The sequence below is a fragment of the Sceloporus undulatus genome, chromosome 6, assembly GCF_019175285.1.
Source record: "Sceloporus undulatus isolate JIND9_A2432 ecotype Alabama chromosome 6, SceUnd_v1.1, whole genome shotgun sequence".
Taxonomy (NCBI): Eukaryota; Metazoa; Chordata; class Lepidosauria; order Squamata; family Phrynosomatidae; genus Sceloporus; species Sceloporus undulatus.
In genome coordinates, this window is record NC_056527.1 from 23,119,563 (window position 1) to 23,146,184 (window position 26,622).

The window sequence follows — 26,622 nt, forward strand, 5'->3', positions numbered from 1 at the left end:
GCAATAGGTGTTGTCATTCCTCCTAGCCAAGTCATTTCTATCGCTCCCATTTCAGCTTCTCTAAGAAAACCCTATGAAATTAATGGGGTTGTCATTAGTCTACAAGTGTCACGAAGGCATGGACACACAAATAAGTTGTGTCTTTTTGTGTTGTGGAATGGCCAACATGGAAACTGTGGGTTCTTCTGCACCAATTTTGGCAGGAACCCAAAAACAATTTTGTGCTGGACTGCAATTTAGCAGCATGGTACCTAGCCACACTCACACACCCCATTTGATGCTGGAATAAGACACATTAAGACTCCAAATGCCATGTTTTAGTCCTGTAACTGGACATGGGGGAAAACAATTTCCTTTGTGTCAAATTTAAGCAGTGGTGGCAGGATGCTTTTGATGGATTCTACTACAATTGCCCATCCTTGCTGTACGTCTTCATGCAGGACATTTTCCTAATTGCAGAGTACCTAACCGTAGATGCTGAGCAGACAAATTTAACTTACTACCGAACTCAAAGACAGCCGGTATCAATGAGACTTGCTTTTATATAAACAGTGTAAGCACAGGGGTGGCAATTCAGTAGTCTCAGTGATATATGCAATAAATCTGACAATAACAAAATGTCTCCACAAACCTGCTGGCAACTAATGCAAGGAGACTGCAGTGTCATAACCCCTAGGGTTATTCTGAGCATAAAACAACCACCCAGGAGAGCTAGATTTTATATAAATATATAAATCATGAATTTGCTTACATATTGTTCTATGAAAAAGGAAGCAACCCAGATCCAAAACACACTGCAAAATAATTCAGTCTGAGACCACTTTAGTTACCCTGGCTCAATGCTAGGGAATTCTGGGAACTGTAGTTTTGTGAGACATCTAGTCTTCTCTGTCATAGAGCTCTAGTGCCACAATACAATTCCCAGGATTGCCTAGCACTGAGCCAGGGCAGTTAAAGTGGTCTAAAAATGGATTATTTATGTAGTGTGTTCTGGTCCCTAGTCTACTATCAGAGCAAATCCCAATTTAGTGTAAAGCAAATGGGAATACAGTTGTATGGCTTGACTATGGAAGAAGATCCTACCCATGAGACCAACATGTCATTGCTGAGGAAGACAGAAAAAGTTCTCCCAGAAATATTTTAGCACAATGTGTTTCTTTGCATGTTTCCCAAAACAGATTTACTTACAGGGATTGGAATTAATTTCCCACTCTACTTATTATAGTTTAACAATATAAAAAACTTGTCCCTTAATGCAAGTCTCAACTTTGACATTTTATTAGTCAATTATAATCAGCAAACTGTTAGGAATGCCATCTTGTGGTTAAGAGCTGAAAATAACAGGTATCTGTAAAAAGCTGATTTGCTTTACAAATAGAGGCTTACAAATTATTTCTTAAAAACAATCTATTCCTTTATTAGCTTGGTAGATACACCTGATGGAGTAGTAGACAATTGCCTGCAACAGCTCATGCCACAATATATTTGGTAGCCTTTATAAGAGGATCACAGGTCTCTTTGTTTACAATTTAACAACCTAACAGAACTGCACTCTCAAAATTTGCTTTCATGTTGGGGAGAGGGTAGAAAAGGATGCCATATTAACTGATTATACTATACATTTAGAACTGGCTTTAGTAGAACTGAGCTATTTCATTCAGATTCAATTTCTACTGTGTCCAGCTACAAAGATGAGATAGCTGAGGATGCAAAAGATCTAGATCCTGAGAACTTGGAAAGCTGCTGCCAGTCAAAGCAGATAATATTAAACTTGATGGGCAAATAGTTTAGCCTGGCTTAAGGTCCTATATCCCTTCATAGTTTTGCACTTCTGTGAGGTTATGCTAAGAAGAGTGGAGAATGTTCATTGTTTTTGTTTTTGTTTACATTTCTTTAGCTAAATCTAAATGGATTCAGACTTAGAGCAGACCCACTGAAAGCAATCAGAATTAAATTAGTTGTGACCAGTTCTGGCTCTGTCCCCTCAAATCTGGCTGTGGTCATTATGCCTGTAATGTGAAGTTATGTTTACACTTCTTGATCACTCTCTTGAAATAATCACTCTCTTTTAGATTACTTCCATGTGCTTCCAACCTGCTGGGCAGCTAAAACAAAGCCAACCAAATGCTGTACCAATTCACATGTTTCATAGATTTCTTTGATTTAAATACACAAAGTGAAATTTTACTCAACCTTTAGCATTTATTTTGTATCCTTCCTTATCTCTTGCTAAGGTTTCTAGAGTATCTAGGGTTCAACTAAATATTATAGTGGGAAATCCATAAACAGTCTCTCCCATTTGTTAGAATTCCTGCTGAACCTTCTGCTTGACTCGTGATAGCATATATGATGTTGTTGCTGTGTGCCTTCAAGTTATTTCTGACTTTCAGTGATCCCAAGGTTAATGTCATAGGGTTTTCTTGCCAAGATTTGTTCAGAGGGGGTTTGCCATTGCCTTCCTCTGAGGCTGAGAGAATGTGTCTTGTCCAAGTTCACCCAGTGGGTTTCCATTACCAAGGGAAATAAGGGGAGAATTAAACTCTGGTCTCCCAGAGTTGTAATCCAACACTTAAACTACTACATAACCCTGGCTTGAAGTCCAAAATGATAACAGCCCTCGAGTTCCAAAATGTAACTTCTCTGAGAACCAGAAGCAGACATTTTGATCTTACTATCTTTTTTTGGACAAACACCAGCTATCTTGCATTTCTAAATATGACATTATTGTTCAATAATATTCAGTTTCCTTTGTCACACTCAATGTTCATGTAAATATCGGGCAATGTAATTCATTAAATTTAACAACACTGACTAACATTTATTATCACCCCCTTTTAGTGAGGGTGAAATTCAAAACAGAACAAATGATAAATGCCAAGTATGCTTTCTGTTAGAAAACCCTCATGAAGTGGTTTTGTATTAAGGCTTCAATGTGTTTCATAAAGGCATTCATGTCTGCAGCACAGATCTCATAGTTCTGTTTCTCATTCTTTTTCAGTGTCTCTAACAGGCCCCTATGGACTGGAGGCAAAGGGTTATACGAGTTTAATAAGTGAAGCTGGCTTAATGGCGTCTGTTTTATTTCACCAATCCTCAAGGCCTGTAGAACAGCAGGTGCAAACTTGGAATAATGAGCAGTTGAACTAATGATCACAGGACAAGTTTTATCTTGCAGTCGATCTGCAACTACTTTTGCAATGGCTGTATGTGTGTCCATAATGTATCCTGTAGTACTGAACACAGAGTGAATGGCAGCCAGGCAGTCCTCTTCAGAGCACCAGTCAGCCACCAAGTCCTGCTGAAGCTTTCTAAGGAGCTCTCCCTGCAACTGGAAGTAGTGCTGATTTTCCAGACAGCTAAACAATTGTGTCACCAGCTGTCCATCTCCATTAGCAATCCAGTGCAAATGCCGTTCAAGGTTGGAAGACTTCAAAATGTCCACTGCTGGGGAGAAACTTTGCATTAATTCTCTCCCCTTTAAGCTGTACAAGCCTGTCCTTATAAACTCAGTCAAAACATTGTTTTGATTGGAGGCACAGATACATTTCCGTATGGGAATTCCCATCATTTTTGCATACATTGCTGCTAATATATTGCCAAAGTTTCCCGTGGGAATACAGACATCCACAGGGTTCCCAAAAGAAATGGTACCTTGCTCAACAAGGTTCAGGTAGGCAGAAGCATGATAAACCACTTGGGGAAGCAAGCGTGCCCAGTTTATAGAGTTTGCTGCACTTAAGGTTGTCCCATATTCCATTGTGAGGTAGCCGGTATAATCTGAATTGGTAAATATTTGCTTAATGGCTGACTGGCAGAAATCAAAATCAGATTTGACACCTACTGCTTTTGTATTGGCTTCCTGGCAGCTGATCATCTGCAATTTCTGTATCTGGCTAACTCCATCTTGGGGAAAGAAAGTGATCACAGCAATCCGTTGCTTATCCGTCTCCTTAAGCCGACTAAAACCATCTAAGACTGCACTTCCTGTGTCACCTGAAGTAGCTACTAGGATCAAATAATTGCAGCTTTTGGGGATGCAGTATGCAAAAAGATGAGGCATCAACTGTAATGCCAAATCCTTAAATGAAGCTGTTGGTCCATGAAACAGCTCCAGAAGGAACTGATTGCCTGTCAGATGCCTAACAGGAGCAATTTTAGTACATGTAAAATTTTGTCCATATGCAGTCTCAACCATTTCCCACAACTGGGAAGCAGGAACATCAACTGGGTGTATGCACCTTTCCAATATTATCTGAGCTCTTTCAGTATAGGTTGCCCCTAATAAATTTTGCCATTCTCCAGAAGTGAATTTTGGAAGTCCCATCTCAGGAACAAAGAGTCCACCATCAGGTGCCAGGCCCTCAACCACAGCATCACTGAAATATTTAGTAGAATTATTTTGCTCAGATTTTTTACTGTCTCGTAGACTCCTGGTTGAAATGAAGCCTTCTGATTCTGAATCTTGGTACCACTTAACTGCATGAAGCACTTTGTCAGCTACAGCCTCTGCTGTAATTCCATCTTCACAGAGAACACGTACATCGTGCCACTTCCTGTAAAACTGCTTCCTAAACTCAAGTATGTCTTTGATTGAAGTTCCCGGACCCTGTCCTACAATACGATCCACTTTCATTAACTGCAGCCGATCCTTTATGTGTGGTGAGGGTACGTCCAAATACACTACAATCCCATTTTTCTTCACATGCTCCATACCAGCAGCATTCATTGGGTTAGACCCAGAAAGAGAAACTACACTTCCAGACACTGAAAGATTTAACAGAGCTTTTCCTTCCTCTTCTAAAAATTGCTCACTACCAACTTCCTTCAGTTTTTCTGCCACACTCATATTCCAGGTTGTTTCAAGAATGTCATCATCCACATCTATGAAAGAAGCATCCAATTTCTGCCCTATTATCTTTCCTACTGTAGTTTTCCCAGAACCAGGCGGTCCCATAAGGACAATATTCTTGTTTCCAAGAAGATTATGCATTGACATCCATGGCTTCCAGGCAAGTGCAAAACTTCTTGAAAAAAACAACTTGAAATGTGCATCACAAATCATGATTTCAGTCAGTAGTTTCAGATTCCTATTCCGAATCCCGTGAAACATCTTTTTTCCCCTCACACCGATTTCACAAGAAATAGAAATGCTTCAAACAAGAGGAGAGAAAAAAACCCAGTTAGCCACAGAAAAATAGTTTATACCCCAACAACCTGGCTTTTAAAATACAAAGGCATTTTTACTGCTTCTATCCTCTTGTAGAGGGGCATGTTTTTAACAAGTTCTATCATCCTGCTGAGACCCTGATTTATATCAGATCACATTCCACAACAAACAAGGTTAGAACAGTATTGGATTTCAGCATATGTGAATTTTATACAGGAAGCAAAATTTCACCTTTAAAGGTGCACCTGTGTTTTTTTTATTGTTGTTCTTAAGTGAGTACATTTTTTTAAAAAAATCTGTAAAACAGTTGTATTAATAAAAATATATTTTAAAAAGGTGTGTCCATTGAAAAATGTCTACTCTGAAAAAACAATTATGTACACAAAAATCAGCCACTATATCTTACATAAAATTCTTATAGTTTATTTTCTGCATGTGTCATAGCTGAACACGTCCGTTTAGCTTACAGTTACAAATAGAACGGTTCTAGCCTAACAGGAACCTCAGACATAACAGGAACACTCAATAATGGTACTGATTTTAGAAAGACACCATTCTCAGAATCAATTAAAATGCCTTAGTGCTTCTAACCACATCAGTTCCACCTCCCTCACAGATTCATTTGAGATACATTAAAGCTAACCCCCTCAGGATGTCATTAATATAATACAGTCATTGATTACAACAGAATTATAGGATAACTTATTTGTTAATAATAATAATAATAATAATAATAATAATAAAGCACGGGTATGAGCTTCCACTGGACTGTCAGATGGCAAACTTCTCAGTGACTTTAATGAATTCAGAGCACAGCATGTCCATTTCTACAACTGCCTCTATGGTATAGCCTCCAATTGTGCTGGACTACAAACCCAATGACTTCCAGCCAATTTGGCCATATTGAATTGGGATGATGGGGTTGTCGTTCACACATCTGTGGGATGTTGCATTGGGAAATGTTATTTAAAAAATCCTTCTTAACATCTAAATATACTTTGTACCCTTAACAAACAACCACTGAATAATGGGATTTAAATTAAGATAGCACTCAGAACTTACTGTTATGAGAGCAGCTCAGTTTTTTTCCAGGTACATGCACTCAATTGTTATCTGTGAAGTGCTCCTGCACAGGAACCACGTTTGGCTCTTTTAAACTTAATCTAGACTGAATAAAAGAAAAGAGACAGATGATCAGAGTGAGGTGAACGCTACACAAGCAACGGCTCTCCAGAGGGAATGGATGAACAAGCACAGGGCCAAGAGGGCTCCTCAGCAATGATAAAAACACATGTGTTGCCAAGACTGTGGTTTCATTTTGTTTGTTCAGGGAAATCAATATGAACATGAACAAACAGTGCACACTATTATGCCATAGCGAAGAGACTAGAAAAACCTTGTTTGATTTCTTTACTTGTTCAAAATTAAAACAGCTTAGCTCAGAAACATAATAAGGTACTGTATAATGAGAACGTAAAAACAACATTTGGATCTTGATAGAATCATACTTACAGCAGAGCCAGTGAAATCATATGGGAGTCTACCTGACTGAGGCTGCATCTACATTGTCGAAATAATAGTCTGGCAACACTTTTAAGTGCTGTAGCTCCCTCCTATGTAGCTCCATCCTTTAAGTCAATCCTATTCTATGGAATCCTGGGATCTGTAGTTTCACAAGGTCTTTAACCTTCTTTGCCAAAGAGTGATGCTGTCTCTCACAAAATTACAATTCCCAGGTCTCTGTAGGATGGAGCCATGGCAGTTAAAGTGCTGCCAAACTGCATAATCTACAGTATAGATGCACTCTAAATCTGGATCCACCCCAATTTTTGTTTTGTGTTTAGTACTCAGTAGCACAAATTGCCTCACTGAAAACAGTAGATCATACAGATGTTGTCAGGCTGCAGCCTCTCTCAGCACTGGGCAACATGGATCATAGGAATTGCAGTCCAGCTCCTGGAGGACCATACCTTCCCCCAGTCCAGCATTAGATAAAGCTACTGGGTAATCCCTTTGTCTGTACTGAGTAATGAAAAAAATAATGGGTTGGATTCAGACAAACATATTTCCCATGGAAATCAGTGGGACCTAAATTTAATCTCATCAAATTCAGTGGCATCTAGGTATCAGTAACATGTTCTGGATTTAGCCCATTGTCGTTAAGGGCCAACTCTGAGATTGATTTGAACTGTACTTAATTACAATATTAGACATGTTACAGACTTCAAAAGTAACAACAAACAGCAAGGAAAAGAGAAAGATAAATAGGAAAAGAGAAAGATAAACAGACCGTTACATCAGAGTCAACCTCTTTTTAAAATATTTGCCAATAAAATGTAAGCTACTACCATGCGGGAGATTTTCTACACGGTCCTTTACAACAATACGTGTGTAATCCTCATTCCACATTCTGAGGAAAAGTTTTGATAAACATGACCTTGTATTTCTCTGATTTATATCTAAAATGCAAACACATACTGTGTAAAAACCAGTTGTTTTAGGTAACAAGGATAAATCCATTTTTCTCATTTTAGGTGTTGCAGCCGGAAGCAGGAGGAGCCAGCCTAGATGAAGGTCCTTCCAGCAACACCTGAAATGAGAACAGCAACATCTGCACAAAATGTAGACTTGTGACTAATATTGTCATAATTTTTTTTCTCTCCTGAAAGATTTTTAACATCTTTGCAGAATGGTGAAGTTGTTGGAGCTTTGGAAACTTGCAACAGGTATTTTGAGCATTTTGGCTGGCCAATGAAGGCACCACCGCTTTGTAGATTTGGGATATTGTTTCGAAAACATGCAACAGTATTTTGTGCGCATTTTGGTTGGCCAATAAAAGTATCGCTGCTTTGTGGATTTTGGCTGAGTGTAAAACTTTGTTGTTGTTGTGTGCCTTCAATCCATTTCTGACTTATGGCAACCCTAAGGGGGACCTACTATGGGGTTTTCCTCAAAGGGAATGCCTTTACCATGGCATCCTCTGAGGCTGAGAGAGTGTAAAACTATGTTGTTGTTGTTGTTGTTGTGTGCCTTCATGCTGTTTCTGACTTAGGGCGACCCTAAGAGGGACCTACTATGGGTTTTCTTTCCTCAGGGTGGGTTTGCCCTTGCCTTTGCCCTGGCCATCCTCTGAGGCTGAGAGAGTGTGACTTGACCATGGTCACCCACGGGGTTTCCATGGCCCAGCTGGGAATGCAACACTGGCCTCCAGAGTCGTAGTTCAACGCCCCAACCCACTACACCAAGCTGTCTCTCAGCTGAGAGAAAGGCCCCTTGCTTCAAACTGCCTCCTCCCTCCAGCCTCCTTCCCTCCGCCGCCATTACGCAGTTGGCACACACCTGCTCCTTCTGCGCATGCGCAACCTCCCCACCAGAGGTCCTCTTCTCTCTCTCTCTCTCGCTTTCGCAGCGTCCAGCCGCCGCGCCTGCGCACTACTCCTACTTCCCTCTTTCTTCAGGTCCATTGTTCTTCCTGGTTCCGGAAATGGCGTCACAAAGGCGCTCGCCTGTTCTAGAGATACACGTTGCCAAGCGATTGTATCCCAGGGCAACCAAACAGTGGTCATGTAGCACACTTGGCTGTGTCTGGGTTCGAATGAGAGGAAGAAGGGCCGGGAGGAAAAGGAGGAGGAGAAGGAAATAGGAGGAAGAAGAAGCCGCGAAGGGAGGCGGTAGGGAAGGAATAGGCAATCCCAGCCCCTTTCTTAGGTGGGTTCAGACGTTACGCGTGTAACTTGCAGGCAAACACGTTTCCTGGATGGTGGGGGGGGGGAGAACAGGGTGGGCAGACATGCCCTCACCACAAATGGCTTTTTCTTCAAGGGGCTTTATTTGCCATGGCCATCCTCTGAGGCTGAGAGAGTGTGACTTGCCCAAGGCCACACAGTGGGTTTTTGTGGGCTTTTCAGGGCTATGTGACCATGTTCTAGAAGAGTTTATTCCTGATGTTTCACTGGCCCCTGTGGCTGGCATCTTCAGAGAATGCTGGCATGGAAGACAGTGGGGTGTGTGTGTATATATATATATATTGTGTGTGTGACCCTGGATTGGGAGGAGTGATTTACATGTTACTCTGTGTATTCTCCTGTTGTTGAATGGCAAAGGCCTCAGCGTTGGGAGGATATACAAAGAGGCTTTTTTTAATCCCACCTTTCCTCCATGGCATCCAGAGTAGTTAATAGTTGATAAATTGGAGCGTGTCCAAAAGAGGAAGGCAGCCAAAATGGTGAGGGGTCTGGAAACCATGTCCTATGAGGAATGCCTTATGGAGCTGGGGATGTTTAGCCTGGAGAAGAGAAGGTTAAGGGGTGATATGATAGCCCTGTTTAAATACTTGAAGGGATGTCATATTGAGGAGGGAGCAAGCTTGTTTTCTGCTGCTCCAGAGACTAGGACCCAGAGTAATGGATGCAAGTTGCAGGAAAAGAGATTCCACCTCAACATTAGGAGGAACTTCCTGACAGTAAGGGCTGTTTGACAGTGGAACAAACTCCCTCGGAGTGCAGTGGAGTCTCCTTCCTTGGAGGCCTTTAAACAGAGGCTGGATGGCCATCTGTCAATGGGGATGCTTTGACTGAGAGTTCCTGCATGGCAGAATGGGGTTGGACTGGATGGCCCTTGTGGTCTCTTCCAACTCTATGCTTCGTGTCTGTTCAATTCATGGTCAATCGTCTGCTGGGGAAAAAACCCTGATCCTGGATGGTTTCCAATTTGCATTTTGCTGGGTCTTCATTTTGGACAACTTCAACAGGAAAGAAGAAACCCTTAAAGTGAACAAAGTCTCGCTACCAGTCCTGAAAAAACACTAAAATAAAGACACAAGCAAAATGCAAATGAAAACCAAACAGGGGTAGGTTTTTCCCCAGCAAATGGATCTCTAATTAGGCAGATATCAATCCTCCTTGCACATCCTCCCACCCTGAGGCCTTGTCATTCAACAACAGAACAATATACAGAATAACATGTATATTCATGTATAAGTCTATAAATTTTAGTCACAAAATTGACCCCAAAAACCTAGGTCGACTTTTCCACGGGTCAAATGTAAATTTTATATATTAACTCCTATTAAAAAGGGAAAAGCAAGAGTGCAATCTGTCCTGGAAGCACTGAACTACTCTCTCTTCCACCCAGCCTTTAGTGTGAGCTAATACAGTTATGCCTGCCATAATTTTGTAGGTTCTTTGGCATTGTTTTCCTTTGCTTAGATCCTTTGTTACATGCCCCTAAGTTTTAGCCATGACTTATCCAAGGGTCATATCAAAATCCATAATTTTGCTTCAAAAAACTGTCCTCAGCTTATAATAATAATAATAATAATATTTATTTGTATACCGCTCTCTGACAAACCAATCCGAGCGGTTAACAACAGTAAAATATAAAATATGACAATTAAAAACACTTTATCCCTCCCCCCCTTAAGACAGTATTAAATAGTATAACATATTAAAAATACAATATCAAGGATAAAAACAGCAATTAAAACTAAAAACCCTGATATCCCTCTGTTGATCCTCAACCATCTCTAAGATGGGGCCACGGGAGGAATGAGGGAATCAGGGAGCCCAGGCCGGGATGGTTAATCTGGAAAGGCCTGCCGGAAGAGATCCGTCTTGACCGCTTTTTTAAAGCTGTCTAATGATGTTATCCGACGGATCTCATCCGGCAGGTCGTTCCAGAGTTTGGGGGCGACAGCAGAGAACGCCCTCTGGGAGGTTGCCGCAAGCCTAGATTTTAGAGGCTGCAGTAAGTTCCTCCCAGAGGACCGGAGAGCGCGGGGAGGATTGTACGGGAGGAGGCGGTCTCTAAGATAGTTTGGACCCAAGCCATTTAGGGCTTTAAAGGTGATAACCAACACCTTGTACTGGGCCCGGAAGCTTATACATGAAGATGACCTATAGTCGATTATATACGGTAAATCACTCCTCCCAAGCTAGGGTCACACAGTATATATCTACCCCACTCACTTCCATGCCAGCATTCTCTGAAGATGCCAGCCACAGATGCAGGTGAAATGTCAGGAATAAACTCTTCTAGAACATGGCTGCATAGACTATGGATGCCGGCCGTGAAAGCCTTCGACTTTCATCCAGGGTGGCCACTGCAGATGAGGCTTTCCTTGGCAGGTTTTCTTCAGAGGGTGTTTATCATGGCTGTCCTCTGAGGCTGAGAGAGTGTGACTCGTCCCAATTCACCCATTGGGTTTCATGCAAGGTGGCCACCGGAGATGAGGTTTTTCAGGACAGATTTTCTTCAGAGGGGGGTTGCTTGCCCTGAGGTTGAGAGAATGTGACTTGCTTCAGAGGTTAACTGTAACAATATACTTAAAGGGTTCTGTTTTTATATTTTGTTGTTGCTATTGTGTGCCATCATGTCTTTTCCGACTTATGTTGACCCTAAGGCGAAACTGTCATGGGGATTCCTTGGCAATTTTCTTCAGAGGAGGTTTGCCATGAGGCTGAGAGAGTGTGACTTGTCCCAGTTCAGCCCAGTGAATTTCATGCAGGGTGACCAAATGTCCTCACTGCCAAGGCACCTCAAAACATAGGACATTCAAGTGAAAATGTAAGACGTGACCAAATAAAAGCTAAAAACACTAATATAAATATTAATTCATTTCATAAGAGTGTATTTACAGCTATGTGACAGATAGCTGTATTTTACTGTGTGTGTTGTGTGCCTTCAAGTTGTTTCTGACTTATGGCAACCCTAAGGCCAACCTACCATAGGGGTATTCTTTGGAAGATTTGTTCAGAAGAGGTTTGCCATTGCCTTCCCTTGAGGCTAAGAGAGTGTACTTGCCCAAGGTCACCCAGTGGGTTTCCGTGGCTGAGCCAGGATTCGAACCCTGGTCTCCAAAGTCACAGTCCAAAACTGAAACCACTATATCATGCTGGCTCTCTTTTGGGAAGTTCCCTCCTTTCAAAAGTTTGTTACTGTGTTCCTTCAGGTCATTTCTGACTAATGGCGAACCTATCAGGGGTTTTCTTGGCAAGATTGGTTCAGAAGGGGTTTGCCATTGCCTTCCTCTGAGGCTGAGAGAGTGTGACTTGCCCAAGGCCACCCAGTTGGCTTCCATGGCTAAGCTGGGATTTTAACCTTAGTCTCCAGGGACATAATTCAGTGTGCAACCCAGTACACTATGCTGGTTCCATATGAGACCTATGCCCAGCGCTTATTTATTTATATGTTATTTATTTTAGGAAAGTTAGGCGGGATACAGACTGCCCCTTTGGGGCGGCCTGCACCCACCCCTTTCCCCTACAGATCGGGGCCTGAGCTGCCACAGCGGCAGCCCTGGAGGCCCCGATCTGCCACTTTTCCTGGCCTCGGGGAAGCGGCAAAAGGCTGCTTCCCCGCTGCCTGGAAAGGGGTGTCCTTGGGGCTTCATGCCTCAAGGACACCCCAACAGCAGCAGGGAGAGAGAGAGAAAGGGGCCAAGTCTCTTTAGTATCGCTGGCGCGGTCGTGTAAAGGCCGCGCCAGTGATATGCGGCGCAAAAGGAGCTCCATTTTGGAGCTCCTTTGGGCATCGCTGAAAGGACACCACAAGCACCTTCACCGGCACAAGACATAACGGCCATGCCGCGCTGTTTGGACACAACATGGCTGTTACGTCAAAATGGCGGCGCCCGTGTAGACAGAACGCCGCCATTTTTACGTACTCAGTACATACTAGGGTTAGGGAGCGTCTAAAAAGGACACTCCTGGGCAACCCTAGCACATACTGAGTACATGCTTAATGGCCTATCTGGACAGGGCCTTACTTATGGTATCTTATCTTTGTTAAAATGCCCTGTTGGTTTGCAGTATACTTACAGAACTCTGAGCAAGACAAAGGCTTGATATTGTCCTTTGCTAGCAACAAACCCTTGACTGAATCTAAATTTAAATTATTGCTTTCATTTGTCCATTGTGCTGAAATCAAAGGGGAAAAACCTTTTCTGTGCCTAACACACTAGAGAAAACCATGGTCCAAAACACACTGCAGAAATAATCCAGTTTGAGACCGCTTTAATTGCCCTGGCACAATGCTAGGGAATTCTGGGAACTGTAGTTTTGTGAAACATTTAGCCTTTTCTATCAGAGAGCTGTGGTGTCATAATAAACTACAGTTCCCAGGATTCCCTACCACTGAGCCAAGGGAGTTAAAGTGGTCTCAAACGGATTTATTTCTGCAGTGTGAAGTCAAAGACTTTCACAGCTGGCATCCCTAATTTTTTTGTGGGTTTTTAGGGCCATGAGGCCATGATCCAGAACAGTTTATTCTGGTGAAACATCAGGAATAAACTCTTCTGGAACACAGCCTCATAGCCTGAAAAACCTACAAAAAACTGTTTCTGCAGTGTTTGGGAGCCATGTAGGTACCAAATAAAATAGAAAAAGATGAACAAAAAGATAATTGGAAGACATACAAAGAATAACTACAAATAATATAATAAACTGAATTTGCACTAACCAAAGAATAACATGAAAGTAACTAACAATTATATACTCATATACTGAAAGTAACAAACATTACTATGCAAAATTAGCTTACCTGACAAACAGTACTTACTCTACCAGTACTTGACTAAATTGCTAAAATGCTAAATGGAAGTCCATGAAAAGAATTGTCTCTATCATACCAACTTTCCATCTTGTATCTTGTATTAAACACTATGTCACTTCTTTAGGTGTCAGGCTATAGTAGTGGAATAGTAAATTGACTTCACAAAGAATATACAGTATCTCAACAACTTCAAGTCTTGTATCCTGGAATAGACACTATTTTCAACATTTGCACTGTGTCCTTAAGCAGCCCATTGCCTAAAATGTTTGTTGCTGCCCTGTTTGTCTTCAGAGTCTAATCTGCACTGCAGAAATAATGCAGTTTGACACCACTTTAAATGCCGTGGCTCTGCTATGGAATTTTAGGATTTGTAGTTTTGTTAATTGTTTAGCCTTCTCTGTTAGAGCGCTCTGGTGCCACAACTACAAATCCCAGGATTTCATAGTATTGAGCCACGGCAGTTGAGCCACGGTGTCAAACTGCATTATTTCTACAGTGCAGATTAGATTCCAGAAATGTACTCTGAGTTCTAGGAGCAAGTCTTCTCTGCTGCTGCTCTTTGGAAAAAATGTTTGGGAATGTGGGAATGTTTGAGTGGAGCACTATTTTCCAATAGCAAGTTCTGACTTGGCCACAAGTGACAAATGCAAACCCTATGAATCTGAGGAAGTAGGAAAGCTTAAGCTATCATATTCTTCCTTTCAGTTAGTCTCAAAGGTGCTACAGAATCCCTTTGCATGCTGACTTTCCAGACTAATGGCTATATCTTTGTCTTGAACACAGGGTCACCCATACAGACCAGGATGGTAGTGATAATAAGTGATTTTAAAAGAGAGAATGGCTGCATCCACATTGCAGAAATAATCCAGTTTAACCTCATTTGAATTGCCGTGATTTAGGGCTGTGGAATTCTGTGAATTGCAGTTTGGTGAGACATTTGGCCTACTCTGTCAGAGAGCTCTGGTGCCACAACTAACTACAATTCCCAGAATTCCATTACACTGAGCCATGGCAGTTAAAGTGGTGTCAAACTGGATTATTTCTGCAGTGTGGATGCAGCTTGAAGGAGAGAGATAAAAAAGGGCAGAGGATGAGAAGGTGGAAGAAGAGTATGTACTGTAGAATGTAAACGAAAGAAGGGAAACCAGACAGGATATGTGTGGGAAATGATAGAGAGGAGACACAGGATAGGTTTTCATTTAATACTCTGAGAAATTTAAACTAAATCATCTGCAGAGCTTATCAGCGTGAAGATGGCAGCGCTGTGTGCGGAGGAGAGCATTTACAATCTTCTGCCAAGGATTGTGGAGAAACCTTTGAAGGCACCAAGGTATGGGGTAAGAACATTTTTCCATAGGGACCATTTTGACAAAGCTCTCCATTTGTCAGTAAGTGGTTTGTCCTATGCTGGCAATAATTTTTATATTAGAAGAAAATAAATATAGACCCTCCAGTGAAATGATTCCTTTTGATGCAAGATGGTGTCTGACATTACCTAGACTTTATCTTCTGGATGAAATTAATTTATTAAGAACTTCAGTGATACATACGTTAAGTAAAATTATAGACTATCTTGATGCTCACTGTCCAGGAATCAATTTCATGGACCAACATGACAAAATAAAGAGGAAAGCTACAGCTTGCGTATACTTACAGTATCTGGGCATAAATGCTATCAGAATGAAGGTATTTTAGCGTGTATCTACACTGTAAAAAGTAATGCAGTTGGACACCACTTTAAGTGCTGTAGCTCTATCCTATGGAATATTGGGATTGTAGTTTTACAAGGTCTTTAGTCTTTTCTACCAGAGTGCGTGTGCTTATCAAAACTACAAATCCAAGGATTCTGTGGAAAGGAGCCATGACAGTTAAAGTGGTGTCAAACTGCATTATTTCAGCAGTGCAGATGCACCCCTAGTTAATATTCTATGGCACATAGCCTGGAATAGTTAGTTGTTTAACTGCAAAAATCCCACAACCAGTGTGACCAGTTGTACTGTAGTTTAAAAAGTAGCATTACCAAGCCCCTGATAGAGCATCAGACTGCCCCATATGTATTGCTACTCTGAGGAGATTTATTTTTATTTTATATTATATAGCATAGCAAATTTTATTTGTTTTTAAAAACATCTTTGCTTGAGTCTTTTCCTCTACTTACACTGTACATTTTTAATATAAATGCTATTAAAGAGCTGTACTGTTTTATGCCCCATATCTGAAAATAATATTGCCTGGCATGACTCTCTGTCATGTTTCCCCTTCTAAATTGTTCTGCTGATGGACTGAGCATAGCTTGGAGATGCTCTGGGAATTTTACCCTCCAGTGGGATGTCACACAAGCTCTTGCCGTTAGTAATGGGAATGGTGGCAGATCTTCTTCTTCATTTCCATCTGATTCACACAGAGAGAGGGCCAGTGGCAGCTTTTATTTGGTCATTCTGGTGAGCAAATGGGCAGTTGGCATCAGAAGAGGTAAAGCAATAGCTCTGCTCACTTTTCCTCTACTAGGTGACAGTACATATTTCTTCCATCACCCCAGAAAGTTGCCCACCAAAGGGCTAAGGGGGCAAATGGGGAGTGAGAGGAGCTTGGAGTAGCCAGTGTCAAGAATGGTAGGTGCTGGTACTGTTTCTTCTACTGCCAGTAACACCTACATGGGCATAAAGAAGAAGGAAGAGCCCTCCCTCCAATCCATCTGCCTTGGTCCAGGCCTCAGAGGGAGAGAAGAACCACTGGACCTCATCCCCTTTCCCTCCACCATTACCTTCTCCTTTTGTTTCGTGTCTTTTAGATTGTAAGCCTGAGGGCAGGGAACTGTCTGATTAAAAATAATAATTGTAAGCCGCCCTGAGAGCCATTAAGGCTGAAGGGTAGGATATAAATACCTAAATAAATAAATGGTACTTTGGGGACTATAACTCCCAGGGTCCTTCAGTCAGCATAGTAGGCATACTGGGTTGTGGATTCTGTGAGTTGTAACCCAAGAAGTTACTTTTCCAAGTGCGGGTGCTATAAATGCCCCAGGAGAAGGACTCCTACCAAAGGTCTTAATAAAATGCATTACATACTATATAAGGATATGTAAATATTTTACTGTTTTTCAGTATCGTTTTAAGGTTTTGCACATCTCGTTCCTTTCGAAATAAACAGCAAATCAATACTGAAATTTAATTTAACTGTCTCAGACAAATGCTGTAACTTTCTCACCCTGTGAGCAGAACTACACAAAGTCATTGTGAGCTGAGGGAGAAATTCACTACAAATCAAACTGAGTATTAAACTGATGAAATAAAGAAAATATGATGTGGTCACAGTTCACAAATACTTGCAGTTTGGAATAGCAAGGCCCTCTTTTTGCTTCCTTTTATTTCTTGAACTCAGGCTTGCTAGAAAGGTTAAGAACAACAAAAAGGGCTTTTTTGGATATGTCTGCAGCAAAAGGAAGAAGGAAATGGTAGGACCACTACGTGGAGAAGATGGCAAAATGCTAACAGGGGACAGAGAAAAGGCAGAATTACTCAACACCTTCTTTGCCTCAGTCTTCTCAGAAAAGGAAAGGGGTGCTCAACCTGAGGATAATGGAGCAGAGGACAGAATAGGGGAATTTCAGCAGAGAATAAGTAAAGAGATAGTACAGGAATATCTGGTTAATGTAAACGAATATAAATCTCCAGGACCAGATGAACTACATCCAAGGGTATTAAAAGAACTGGCAAATGTAATATCGGAGCCATTAGCAATAATCTTTGAGAACTCCTGGAGAACAGGAGAAGTCCCAGCAGACCGGAGGAGGGCAAATGCTGTTCCCATCTTCAAAAAAAAAGGGGGGGGGAGAGAATCCCAATAATTATCGTCCAGTTAGTCTGACATAGATACCAGGAAAGATTTTAGAGCAGATCATTAAACAGAGTGTCTGTGAACATTTAGAAGGCAATTCCATAATCACGAAAAGTCAACATGGTTTCAGAGAAAGAAGCCATGCCAGACAAATCTAATCTCTTTTTTTTATAAAATTACCATCTTGTTAGATGAAGGAAATGTGTGGCTATACTGTAGTATATCTTGATTTCAGTAAGGCTTTTGACAGGGTTCCCCATGACATTCTTGCAAACAAGCTAGTGAAATGTGGGCTAGATAACGTAACTGTTACATGGATTTGTAATTGGTTGACTGACCGAACGCAAAGGGTGCTCAACAATGGCTCCTTTTCATCCTGGAGAGAAGTGACCAGTGGGGTCCCACAGGGCTCTGTCCTGGGGCCAGTGTTATTCAACATCTTTATCAATGACTTGGAGGACAGAATTGGGGGTATACTTATCAAATTTGCAGATGACACCAAATTAGGAGGAGTAACTAATACCCCTGAGGGCAGGATCAAACTTCAGAATGACCTTAATAGATTAAAAGGCTGGGCCAAAGCTAACAAAATGAATTTCAACACAGAGAAATGTAAGGTACTGCACTTAGAGCGGAAAAATGAAATGTATAGATATAGGGTGGGTGACACCTGGCTGAACGAGACTACATGTGAAAGGGATCTGTGAGTCCAAGTAGACCACAAGTTGAATATGAGTCAACAGTGCGATGCGGCAGCTAACAAGGCCAATGTGATTTTAGGCTGCATCCATACAAGTATAGTGTCTATATCAAGGGAAGTAATAGTGCCACTCTATTCTGCTCTGGTCAGGCCCCACCTGGAATATTGTGTCCAGTTCTGGGCACCACAGTTCAAAAAGGACATTGAGAAACTGGAGTGTGTCCAAAACAGGAGGGCGACCAAAATGCGCAAGGGTCTGGAAACCATGTCTTATGAGGAAAGACTTAGAGAGCTGGGGATGTCTAGCCTGGAGAAGAGAAGGTTAATAGGTGATATGATAGCCCTGTTTAAATACTTGAAGGGATGTCATATTGAGGAGAGAGCAAGCTTGTTTTCTGCTGCTCCAGAGGCTAGGACCCAGAGCAATGGATGCAAGCTCCAGGAAAAGAGATTCCACCTCAACATTAGGAGTAACTTCCTGACAGTAAGGGCTGTTCGACAGTGGAACACACTCCCTCAGAGTGTAGTGGAGTCTCCTTCCTTAGAGGTCTTTAAACAGAGGCTTGATGGCCATCTGTTGGGGATGCTTTGATTTAGATTTCCTGCATGCCAGAGGGTTGGACTGGATGACCCTTGTGGTCTCTTCCAACTCTGTGAGTCTATGATTCTATGTGCTGATTGGATACTGGATAGAAGTGCAGTGTAAAACATACAATGTTTTGTTTTCATATACAAAGAAGTTCAAAATGATTCTGATCATTCAAATATTTAATATTAAACTTGATTTTTAGAACTGCAGACAGGGCACAGTAATATGTGGGGTAAAGTAATTTGTAACTTCTCTTTCACTTTATTGTTTGTGTATTTTCACTAGATATGTATCAAACTTTACACCATATGTGAAACGTACAATAGAACAAAGTAAAGCACAATGGAAAACAATTGGACCAGCAAAAGTTCAGGTGCCCGCTCCAAAAGACTTCCTCCGGAAACATTCAAAGGAAACAAAGTTACCAAAGAGTAAGTTTTCAGAATAACAATATTTGAATACATTTTCTGCTATATTTACTTATGTACAGCATTTATATGCACTCTTTCTAGCACATATTTAAAGCAAGAGGAAAACAGCAAATTATCTGAAAATAATTGACAAGCGCACAATAAAAAAAACGACTAGCATCACAAAGCAACTACAAACAACCTAGCCAAAACAGTGCTTACATCCCACCTCCCCATCAAAATCTCTTTCAGGATAAATACCCAGAACTTGATAAGAAAATAAGATTTTGAATTTCGTAAAAGAAAACAGGGAGGGAAGATTCCTTATTTCAGTAGGCAGTTGGTTTGCAATCACAGGGCCACAGCTAAACAGGTCCTCTTCCCGGGAATGATGTATAGATTGTGTGCAGAGATGTGAACATAAGAAGCCAGTAGGTGATATAAGCAGAGATAGTCTCTAAGATAATTATTATTTATTTGCATAGTTGTCTTTCCACACCTCCCCCTTTACTCTTACAGTTTTGTTGTTGTGTGCCTTAATTTCTGATTTACGGTGACCCTAAGGCAAACCTGTCATGGGGTTTTCTTGGCAAGATTTATTCAAAGGGGGCTTCCCATTACTGTCTTCTGAGACTGACTTGCTGAAGATCACCTAGTGAATTTCCATGGCCAAGCAGGAATTCAAATCTTGGTTCCAAGGCCTAGTCCAAAACCTGGCTCTCTACATTCTAACAGCTACCCAATATACAACAAATGGCTTAGAATCAACCCCGATTGCCTATTTGAGTACAAATCTGACATCAGATCTCTCTAGAGTTGATATAATGCTCCGATTACTGCATTGCCTGGGAGGTGAATACTGTGCCATGTAAAACTCTTTAAGACAATGTATGTAGTATTTTCTTGATATCTACTCCAAAGTGGTCTATGGAAAATAAGATTATAGTGGAGCCACAGATTTACATGAGCACTTTTTGCCTCTGGTTTGGTTTTATTTATTGTCATTGTTGTTGTGTGCCTTCAAGTCATTTCCAACTTATGGCGATCCTTAAGGCAAAGTTATTACGGGGTTTCCTTGGCAATATTATTTCAAAGGAGGTTTACCATTGCCTTTTCCTAAGGTTAAAAGCATGTGACATGCCCAAGGTCATCCAGTGGGTTTTATGGCTGAGCTGGAAATCTAACCCTGGTCTCCAGAGTTGTAGTCCCAACACTTAAGCAACTATTATTATTATTATTATTAAACTTTATTTATATAGTGCTGTAAATTTACACAGCACTGTACATACAATCGTTTAATTAGATGGTTCCCTGCCCTCAGGCTTACAATCTAAGAAGACATGACACAAAAGGGGAAGGGAGTGGAGGATGGAGCCAGATGCCTTCTGGGAAGGGCTCAGTTCCTTTGGGGGAGGCCTGATGGGATTGGCCTACCTCCTCTCTCCCTCAGAGGCCAGGATGGAGCCAGATGCCTTCTGGGAAGGGCACAGTTCCTTTGCTGCTTTCCTTTACTATGCTGGCTCTTGCCATTTTTCTCCTATGTCTGCATTTTTTTAAAAATATGAAAGAATAGAAGTATGCACTGCATGCTTACCCAGTTAGTAGAAATATCCATTTGTTACAAGGAGCCCTGGTGGCGCAGTGGTTAAATGCCTGTACTGCAGCCATTCACTCCAAACCACAAGGTTGCGAGTTCAAGACCAGCAAAAGGGCCCAAGCTCGACTCAGGCTTGCATCCTTCTGACGTCGCTAAAATGAGTACCCAGACTGTTGGGGGCAAATTAGCTTACTTGCTGTTCACTGCTATGATCTTTGGACTAGCGGTATATAAATAAAACAAATTATTATTAATTAATTAATTACCTTTCAGAATGGAAGAATAGCTTTACAATATATGCAGTGCTGAAAAGAACTGTCACTTTCATAGGAGATGGAGTATGATAAGTCCCATTTCACCAGTAGAAATGGCCCAGAGGCATTGGGATTTAGGCTCCAGTTAATGAAGAGATCCAGTATTATTGACTCCACATACTCATAATTTTGAACTATTTCTTCAAAATAATGAGATCATAACTGCCGGTTACTGAGTGGCTAACACTGCACCACCCAAAGCCCATTGTTTAAAAAAATGTACATTTTTGAAATCTTTTAGTGTAGCACCTGCACATTGTTTTGATTCTCTTTACAACTATGAGATCTTGGAACTTACTTTTTGACCTTTGTGGAAGTGTCTTAGCCAGTGCTAAACATACTATTCTTACTCTAGATGGTTTATAGCTGCCTTATTCAATTCATTTATGAGGCAGGCCATAGCAGACCTCTGTCTAACCAGTCACCAAGGAGATGTCACCCCTCTTTTATTAAATACTTATTACACCTTGCCCACCCAATAATCATTCTTCTTGTGATGTACATGGTCATAAGGAAACATGCTGCCCAAGGTTGAAATATCAAGCAGCAGCAGCGCAAAAAAGGTGCAAAGGTAAAGGTAGAAGATACCTAGCTGTTGTGTAACAGAGATTTATAAGTTTCATTTTGATTTGTCTTATTTTTTGAGATATCTAAAATATTGGAACATTTCTGTTTAATTTTGTGGCTTTTTATTTTATTAAAAAACACAGGAAAGAAAGATAAAGGCGGTAAGAAAATGTCACAGTCAGCTGTGCCCAAAATAACAGATCATCCAATTATGGGAGTTCAGTGTACCAAGAATTTTATAAGTACCAATGCAGCTAATGTGATCATGGGAGTGGCTAAGAAACCACAAAAACTTTGTGTTGACAGGAAGCAAGGAGACAAATTTGTCCTTGAAACATCAGGACTTCTTCCAAAATACCTCAAGAAAAAGGTATGTTTATAAGTAATTGTAACAACAATGGAACTGATGAATACGTTGGTTTATTTATAGGTTCTGACTTAAAGCTAGCCAGATGTTAAATCCTATATACTGTATATATTCATGTGTAAATATAGAAATTTTAGTCAAAAAACTGACCAAAAACACCTTCGTCGACTTATCCAGAGGTCAATGTAAGTACTGTACTTTAACCCTTCTCTGAGTAGAGTGGTGAAAGGCGGGCACTTAGTCCATCCCAGGAGCACCTAAAAGAAACACCGATCCCCCTCTACTCCCCCTCTATCTTTCATCCACTCAGCCTTTAGAGTAAGCAGAAACAGTTATGCCTGGCAGAATTTTATGTTATTTGGCATCATTTTCCTTTGTTTTGTCCTTTACATCATTTGTTACAGGCCCCTAAATTTTATCCTCAACTTTTCCACAGTTCATATCAAAATCCATAATTTTGACCCAAAACCTGCCCTCGACTTATACATGAGGTCAACTTATAGACAAGTATATACAGTATATCAACTTGGAAATGTTCTCTTGATTTTACAAGAAAGTAAGAATCATTGAATCAAGTGGAACTGACTTCCAAGTAAGCATGCACAGGATTGTGCTATGTATTTAGTTTTCCCTGAAGTCATGAGTACAAACCCTAGTTTTTCAAAAAGAAAAAACTTTAAATTACAGAACCCATTACCTTCTTAGTCTCATTTGGTGCTGCTACTTCCAAACTTTGGAACTCCTTCAGGAGTCCAAAATACTCCTGTCCTTGCTGTCCTCCCATCATCAGGTTAAAAGACATTTTTATGCCATCAGGCTTTTGGAAACTACTGCAGTGGGCTTTTAATCCTGTTAGTGACGTTTTAAGGTTTGTATATTGTCTTTTAATGAATTTCAATATTTAATCTTTAATGTTTTAACTTTTTAAATTCAGTTGATGTTTTAATCTGTGTTGTTTTTAAATATGTTGTAGCTGCCTTGAGTCTAGGGTTGCCATAATTTGCTACCACGAAACCAGGACAAAATGTAGGACAAAATTCACACAAAATGTAGGACATTCAAGAAAAATGGAGGACACAACCAAAAACATTGGTACTTTTTTTAAAAACCTGGAGGAGGAGGAGGCCTTGCCATGGTGGCCTCCTCCTTGGGGCCGCAGCAGAGGCAGCGGTGGAGGAGAGGCCTTGCCACGGTGCCGGCTTCGCTCCCAGGGCCCAGCAGATAGCACTGTAGGCCCTGCCCCAAACTCCCTCCAAGCCCAGCGAGACTTAAAGGCCTGTTACAGACTGCCAAAATAAAGCTGCTTCGGGTCTCTTTGGAGGTATGCTATTTAAATGATGCATGGGTCCTAAGAGTCTGGAGGTCGCGCCAAAGCCACACTCCAGTCCTAAGCACTGGAGTGCAGCTTTGGTGCAGCTTCCGGATTCTTAGGATGCATGCATCATTTAAACAGCAAAGCACCAAAGAGACCCGAAGCAGCTTTATTTTGGCAGTCTGTAACAGGCCAAAGGCAGCTAGGTCTCGCATGCCGCCACTGCCGTGGTGCTGCTGCAGCAGGACTCAGGCGGTGGGAGCCAGGACAAGCTGGGACATTTACAAATAGCTAAAAACCATGAATGTCCCGGGAGAATCCGGGATATGGCAACCCTACTTGAGTCTCATTATTGAGAGAAAGGTAGGATATAAATGAATAAAATGGTCATCTTCTCCTGTTGAATTCAGTTGGATGTATTTCTCAATAGACATGTATCGGACTAACCTGTGATCTTTCTGTCTTCTATCAACACTTCCACAGTTTTCAGTTAGTTTTCTACATTCATAAAGTTGTTGTGCTCCTTTAAGTCATTTCCAACTTATGGTGACTCTAAGGTGAAACTATCATGTTGCTTTCTTGGCAAGAAAGCCCTATAATAGTTTCACCTTAGGGTCATCATAAAAGGTTACCTTTGGCTGCCTTTGAGGGTGAGTGTATCACTTCCCCAAAGTCAGCTAGTGGGTTACCATGGCCAAGTGAAGATTCAAGCGTAGTCTCTAGAGTCATAGTTCAACACTCAAACCACTAACTACACCATGCTGGCTGTCCGTATATACATAAAGGCCTAAATCCAATTGTTAGTTCCAACTAGAGTTGATCCACTGAATCCGTATGATTTATATAAGTGCTGACTTAGCTTTCAGAAAATGTTTCTGTGTATTTCTTTTCAGCTGCTGCAAGCTTTCTGTGTTTAGCCAAAGATTATAAAATTAAAAAATACATCAAATCATTAGCAACATTCGCTTGCATGTCTTTCTTTAGACTCAGATCTGATGAGTCCTTCATAAATGCCACTGTGGTTTGAGGGGTTATGTTAGTATTACAAGTGGGGACTTGCAACAGAAAATTGCAGCATGGACTAGTTCTGTGCTTTCTTTCTGTCACTGACACCCGGACAGTCAGCATTCAGTGGCAATTGAGCATGCTCAGTTTTTGTTTGCATGTCTTTTATTTCCATGTGGTGTATCCCTTTGCACATCTTGAGCTTTCTCAGGACTGCTGCTATCTCCCTCTCTAGTGCTGCTTTAGCTAGGGAAGGATTGACACTCAGCTCAGGAGTTATCTGTTGGAATATCAGATGAATTACAAAGTTTAAAGTTGCTTTTTGGTGTAATTTCATATCATTCAGATTACTGTAAATACCTATATTATACTTGGGCCCTTTCCCCCTTCTGATGTTTTTAAAGTTATTTTTGTTTTCTTGTAGGATTATGGTGTTACTCCAAAATATGTAATTAAGAGAACAGAAGAGGCAAAAAAAGCTCAGGAAGCATATGATGCCTATGTCAGGGAGACCCTCAGGCAAAAGGCTATGAAAAGGCTCTCTGATGAGGAGAGGGAAAGTCTTCTGGAGGTATGTGGGTTGACTTCAAGGAGAGTCTCATGAATAAAAGATAAATGGGTATATCTATGCAGGCAAAAGTTGAAGGGTTTACTAAAAGCTTATAGCTGGTGTAGGTAGTTTTTCACTAGATGGAGCTATAGAATAATTTATATCTATGATTGAACAAGTTACTGCATGTGACAAATTTGAATGAGGTGATAAATTCGATTTGAAAAGTAGATACTATATATAATTCCTACTTCATTGTATTCACTGTAGACAGAGAACATAATTGTAGTTACAAGAATGTTCAAAGTTTTGGGCCCATTTTAAAAAATAATCTCAGGCGTTCTACTTTTTAAAAGTATTATTGCATTAGCACACTGGGAAAATGATGTTGTATAGTGTTGTATAGCAGGGAAATACTGTTGTGTAAAACATTTCATATTTGCTCTGGAGCAACCTCTGCTTCCGTTCAATGGGCCTTCATCTAAGGAAAGTATATTAAACATTATCCTGTTAGCCAAACAGTCCTACTCAGCAGCAAACTAGATTAAAGTTTGGTGCAGCTACTATCAGTGTAGGGTAATTTTTTAGTGCATAGATTATTTCCTAAATGTAGGATTGAAGCCTTTGTGTTTGTTCCTATAATGTGGTTGCAAATTTTCTTTTCATATTTTTGATACAGGGCCTTAAGAAAAACTGGGAAGAGGTGCATCAGGCATTCCAGAGCCTTTCAGTAGAGATCGATACACTACCAAAGAAGCTTAACAAAGAGAGGCTGGAGACACAGATGAAACAGTTGGAACATGACATTCAGACAATTGAAAAACACAAAGTGATTTATATTGCAAACAAATGAGGACCTCATTAGAAAAAAAAATAAGAAATGAGGACAAAGTTTACTTTCAATATTGAAGAAGAAAACACCTATATATTAACATGTAGAAAAATATTTACATTTTAACTATTCTCATATTTTACACTGCAGTAGTTTTTTTAAAAAATTATTATTTATTTTTCTGAAATAAATAGTTTATTTTTTTCCAGATTGTTCAAATTGCTGTATCTTACATAGTACTCTAAAGCTTCAGTGGTCTTTCTAACATGTCATCATAAATAGTCATAATTCAAAGAGACATTTAAATGTTAAAAGGTGGGAATGGCATGCAAGATACAGTAGTTAATAAAATGTGCTAGTAATTTCCTTAAGACTTCATGTTTCTTCTGTCTGTGGTTTAGTTTTTACATTATAGCTTTGTTCATGTTCAACAAAAGCTAGGAATTCGATATAGTCTTCCTGCAAAAAGATGAAATTGAGAAAAATAAATATGTAGCCATTCCAACACAGGAGTGATGTAGCTGTTCCTCTAGTTTCAAACAAATGTTTCTGTCACACATCAACAATATAATGTAGGGTACAAGAGGTAAAACCTGAATATTAGCAAATCCTGTAATTTTCTTAATACTAATGTAATGGCATTCACCATAATTTCCACCATGTTTCTTCTTGATGTAAACTGACAAATCATTTCAGAGTAAGAAAAAACAAAACCTTTTAAGTATATTGTTGCCGTTAACATCTCTTTAAGCTGCTGAACATTGAACCCAAGTCTAAACATGTGTTGAACTGAATGTACCCCCAGGTAACTCTGTACAGGATTGC

At 40.6% G+C, this 26,622-nt stretch overlaps 2 protein-coding genes across 7 annotated transcripts; one reads left to right on the forward strand and one right to left on the reverse strand.

Annotated features, from left to right (window-relative positions):
• Nucleotides 1-1,389: 1,389 nt before the first annotated feature.
• On the reverse strand, nt 1,390-8,636 carry THNSL1 (threonine synthase like 1). 4 transcript variants are annotated; one of them, XM_042476141.1, is made up of 4 exons: nt 8,507-8,625; nt 7,646-7,757; nt 6,230-6,335; nt 1,390-5,150 (listed from the first exon to the last, which is right to left on the reverse strand). In XM_042476141.1, the coding sequence occupies exon 4, from the start codon at nt 5,108-5,110 to the stop codon at nt 2,891-2,893; it is 2,220 nt and encodes a 739-aa protein (XP_042332075.1). In that variant the 5' UTR covers nt 5,111-5,150; nt 6,230-6,335; nt 7,646-7,757; nt 8,507-8,625; the 3' UTR covers nt 1,390-2,890. The 4 variants fall into 4 exon arrangements, with proteins under 4 accessions (XP_042332075.1, XP_042332074.1, XP_042332077.1 ...); XM_042476140.1 differs by lacking the exon at nt 7,646-7,757 and having other exon boundaries at nt 8,507-8,636; XM_042476143.1 differs by lacking the exons at nt 7,646-7,757; nt 8,507-8,625 and adding an exon at nt 7,516-7,625.
• On the forward strand, nt 7,640-26,240 carry ENKUR (enkurin, TRPC channel interacting protein). 3 transcript variants are annotated; one of them, XM_042476144.1, is made up of 6 exons: nt 7,640-7,893; nt 14,954-15,047; nt 19,129-19,274; nt 21,875-22,101; nt 24,840-24,986; nt 25,645-26,237. In XM_042476144.1, exons 1-6 carry the CDS (start codon nt 7,857-7,859, stop codon nt 25,816-25,818), a joined length of 825 nt encoding a protein of 274 aa, XP_042332078.1. In that variant the 5' UTR covers nt 7,640-7,856; the 3' UTR covers nt 25,819-26,237. The 3 variants fall into 3 exon arrangements, with proteins under 3 accessions (XP_042332078.1, XP_042332081.1, XP_042332079.1); XM_042476147.1 differs by lacking the exon at nt 7,640-7,893 and adding an exon at nt 8,631-8,875 and having other exon boundaries at nt 14,954-15,054; nt 25,645-26,240; XM_042476145.1 differs by lacking the exon at nt 7,640-7,893 and adding an exon at nt 8,632-8,875 and having other exon boundaries at nt 25,645-26,235.
• The last annotated feature ends 382 nt before the right edge of the window (nt 26,241-26,622 follow it).

Excerpts from the sequence above, each read along its gene's own strand:
- ENKUR (XM_042476144.1), top strand. The coding sequence starts at position 7,857 with ATGGTGAAGTTGTTGGAGCTTTGGAAACTTGCAACAG. Across the intron at positions 19,275-21,874 it reads GGAAACAAAGTTACCAAAGA|GAAAGAAAGATAAAGGCGGT; the intron begins GTAAGTTTTCAG and ends TAAAAAACACAG. Across the intron at positions 24,987-25,644 it reads AGAGGGAAAGTCTTCTGGAG|GGCCTTAAGAAAAACTGGGA; the intron begins GTATGTGGGTTG and ends TTTTTGATACAG.
- THNSL1 (XM_042476140.1), bottom strand. The coding sequence starts at position 5,110 with ATGTTTCACGGGATTCGGAATAGGAATCTGAAACTACTGACTGAAATC.